At 41.2% G+C, this 3,433-nt stretch overlaps 1 protein-coding gene across 1 annotated transcript in view; it reads left to right on the top strand.

Moving 5' to 3' along the window:
- Positions 1 to 2,260, top strand: part of LOC118407066 (trans-L-3-hydroxyproline dehydratase-like) — a 5,248-nt gene extending 2,988 nt beyond the window's left edge. Inside the window, exons 2-3 of the mRNA XM_035807483.1 lie at positions 481 to 859; positions 2,048 to 2,260. Of these exons, the coding sequence (XP_035663376.1) occupies positions 481 to 859; positions 2,048 to 2,260 (592 nt within the window). The remainder of the gene's footprint in view (positions 1 to 480; positions 860 to 2,047) is intronic.
- The last annotated feature ends 1,173 nt before the right edge of the window (positions 2,261 to 3,433 follow it).

Here is a 3,433-nt window from a genome sequence, read left to right on the forward strand (position 1 = left end):
ATAAAAACCAGCCCCGTTCGAAGACTGCAATGGAGTCTAAGTTTTCAGGGCGTTCTTTTTTTTTTTCATTAAAGCTTCTTTCGAATTTAATTCTCCTCGGTAACCTTTCTCCTGGGGTAATCGTCTTGGCCGGCAAATACGGTTTTGCTCGAGATTGTGGATAAATTGTTATATGCAATTGTCACACGTTCGGCTTGTCTTGATTCCCATTCTTATAACACAGAATCTGATACTAGCTCTATGTGTCTAGTCCAAAATAGACTCAAATAACCTAAATTGTCATTTGTGCTATAGGGTTCAAATGAAGTGACAAAGAACATTGCCCCAGACGGTCATATGAACCGTTTGCGTCGCCGTAATAACCATTTCTGGATTCCATTTTCAATGTCAAATCGGAAGATTCCATTTTCCATATTTTTCGTTTGTAAAGCTGCCCAGAAAACTTCTTCAGAAGAATCGAGTTCACTTCTTTCTTTTCAGATTCCACAGTGTTCCTGCGTTTGTCTTTGCGCTCGACCAAGAAGTCGACGTTCCCAACTATGGACGGGTGAAGGTAGACATCGCCTCCGGAGGGGCGTTCTACGCCTTTCTCCCCGACAGCTCTCTGGGGCTAGATCTCCGTACAGCTCCTATTGAAACCGTGAGAAGCGCAGCTATAGCAGTGACAGAAGCCGTGAGGAAGGCAGTGAAGTTGCGCCACCCGGAGCACCCGGACATGGCGTACTTGGACGGGACGATCATAACGGACGGGCGGGACGAGTACGACGAGACGCCGACGGTTCACACCAGTGTGTTCGGTGGGACGTTCGTGGACCGGTCACCGTGTGGATCGGGTACAACAGCAAGAGTTGCTATACTGGTGAGATAAAAGATAAAAAGAAGAAGAGCCTCTCTCACTCAATCCTCTTCTGAAGAAATCTTCCACTTGGTCCAGTCTCCCGCTTCTCTCAGTGTTTCGTCGAAGGAGAAGCCACTCTCCCTCGCTCCTCTTTTCTCAGTTTCTTTTGTTACGCTTCTGGATCTTTATGTGGTGCTACTCTCTGTATGATTTCTGGTGGCATGCGACAATTATGACCCAACCATCCCCAGCGTGATTCTATTTTCCTATCAACTAGCAGGAGACCTGTCTTGTTGGCGTAGATTTTGGTCTGAAATTATATTGATAAAAAAGTCTGGTGTAAATATGTGTTTTTAAAACAGTTGCGTTTTAGTACGTTGTTCCAGAGTCTGTAGATGTTAATTTTCAAACTATTATTATTTATGTTGGTGCTATTCCACACTGTTCTGGGGGATTGGAAAACTTGGGTTGCTTTACTGGAGGACTTTTATCATCTTTTGAGGACTGCAGTGAATTTCATGTCAAATAACGCCAGAACGGCTTATGCTACCAAATTTGGTAAGTTTTCCTAAAATTTAGTTGGCAACAAGTTCACAGTTTGGAAAATATTACGATTTGTCGTGTTGCCATGGCAACCGTTTGTTAATCGGCATTTTTGCCGAAAATCGCTAATTTCGATTCTAACAATATATTTTTTAAAGTTTATTTGCTATATTATTGCTTTTTTTACTACATGAATAAAATTTTGTTATCTAGAATATCTTTCATAATTAAATATGAATGAATTATGCTAATTTGATGACGCAATCGGCCAAAATCCAAGATGGTGGACCATATGACCAGATCAAGAATAACTAGCTTACTATCCCTTGAAACTACCTGGTATATATATTCATCATAATATGTTTAAATGAACATTTCAGTCTATGTCCATTGTCTTTTGCCATAATTTGCTGCAAAAAAATGTATTTTTGAAAACTCAAGGTGCTGGATATAAGATGGTGAAGCCCAACTGGATATCTTAGATATGCATGACGTCATTTTCTGACGTCAATTTGACGGCATTGAAGTTTCTATTGGCAACACAAGTAGTAGCAAACATTATTTTTCTGTTATCTGCACTTCCTATACACTTCACATAGAGCATGAATTATCGTTGACTAATCAACATAGAGTAGAAATTTCACCATTTTTTTCGTTTGTTTTCAGCACCGCCGTGGGCAGCTCGACCTGTCCAAAGCGCGTCAGTTCGCGAGCGGCCCCACGGGCTCGGTGATGACGGGCCGGCCGGTGAGAGAGACCAGGTGGGGAGAGTTCGACGCTGTGATCGTGGAAGTGGCGGGAAATGCGTACTACACCGGAACCGCAGAGTTTACAGTCGAGCCGGACGACCCACTGAAAGATGGCTTCCTCGTCAAGTGATTGTCGTGTTCTATACGACTGTTAAGGAGGGCCGCACTTCCATTTTTCTGTCGTTACACTCTTTTCATCAACTTTTATCGTCATCACTGGAGCTGTTTTGTTTCACACGAGTTTCTATAAAGGATGACAAGCTGAAAAATGACTTCCTTGTGAAATGATTGTAAAACTACTTAAAGGTTGTTAGGAAAGGCCACTCTCCTCATTTTTAGACCAACAACTGGAACATTTTTTCAGTCGTTATACTACCATTTCCTATCAACTTTTGTTGTACCAACAATTATTCTTACTATATTGTTTTACACGAGTTCCTTTTCTTATATCTTCTAGAGAAATGTGCAATTTGATTCATTACTACATGAGGTATAAATAATCATACAATCCTTTGATATTATCTGTAGCGGAAGTTTTCTTTATACATGGGCAATGCTCACATTGGATAAATGTGTATTACAACATTGTCTATCTTTTGACGTATTACACACACACACACACACACACACACACACACACACACACACACACACACACACACACACACACACAGAGTTACCGACCTAGGATTGATTTGTTCAAAAATTCGTACTTTCCCAGAACTATCGTAGATTGGAATTTGTTATCACCAAGTACAGTAGGGGCATCTTCTCTGCGTAGTTTTAAAGAACGCTTGCAGATGAATGTGCAAAAGCTAGGTGTGACGGGTCGTTCGGTGTGATATAACTGCTGCCGCGCCGCGTGCCTGCGAAGCTGGTGTGTTACGCCGAACGGCGGTTATACCTGCTATATAGATACAGATACAGAAATAAAAAGAATTGAACAGTAATTGTGATGGTTTGAGAACACACACGTTCTATTACTGTGCATTTCTTTCAACTTAAATAAAAAGAATGAAAGCATGGTTACTTAATCTTAGGACCTAGAGCCTTAAGTCCTTTATACTGGGCACGAGCATGTGCTCTTCCTGAGATAACAGTTACTCAAGCAACTCCCCTATGATCAGGGGTGCCTAAGCATTTGCACGAACCCTATGAAATAATTTATTCGTACGAATATTGTGTGATACACACGAATCACTATGCGAAAACGCACGAATATTATGAATTCGCACGAATCACTATGCAAAAACGCACGAATATTATACATTCGCACGAATCACTATGTGATTCACACGACCTT

The sequence above is a fragment of the Branchiostoma floridae genome, chromosome 19 (assembly GCF_000003815.2).
Source record: "Branchiostoma floridae strain S238N-H82 chromosome 19, Bfl_VNyyK, whole genome shotgun sequence".
NCBI classification, from domain to species: Eukaryota; Metazoa; Chordata; class Leptocardii; order Amphioxiformes; family Branchiostomatidae; genus Branchiostoma; species Branchiostoma floridae.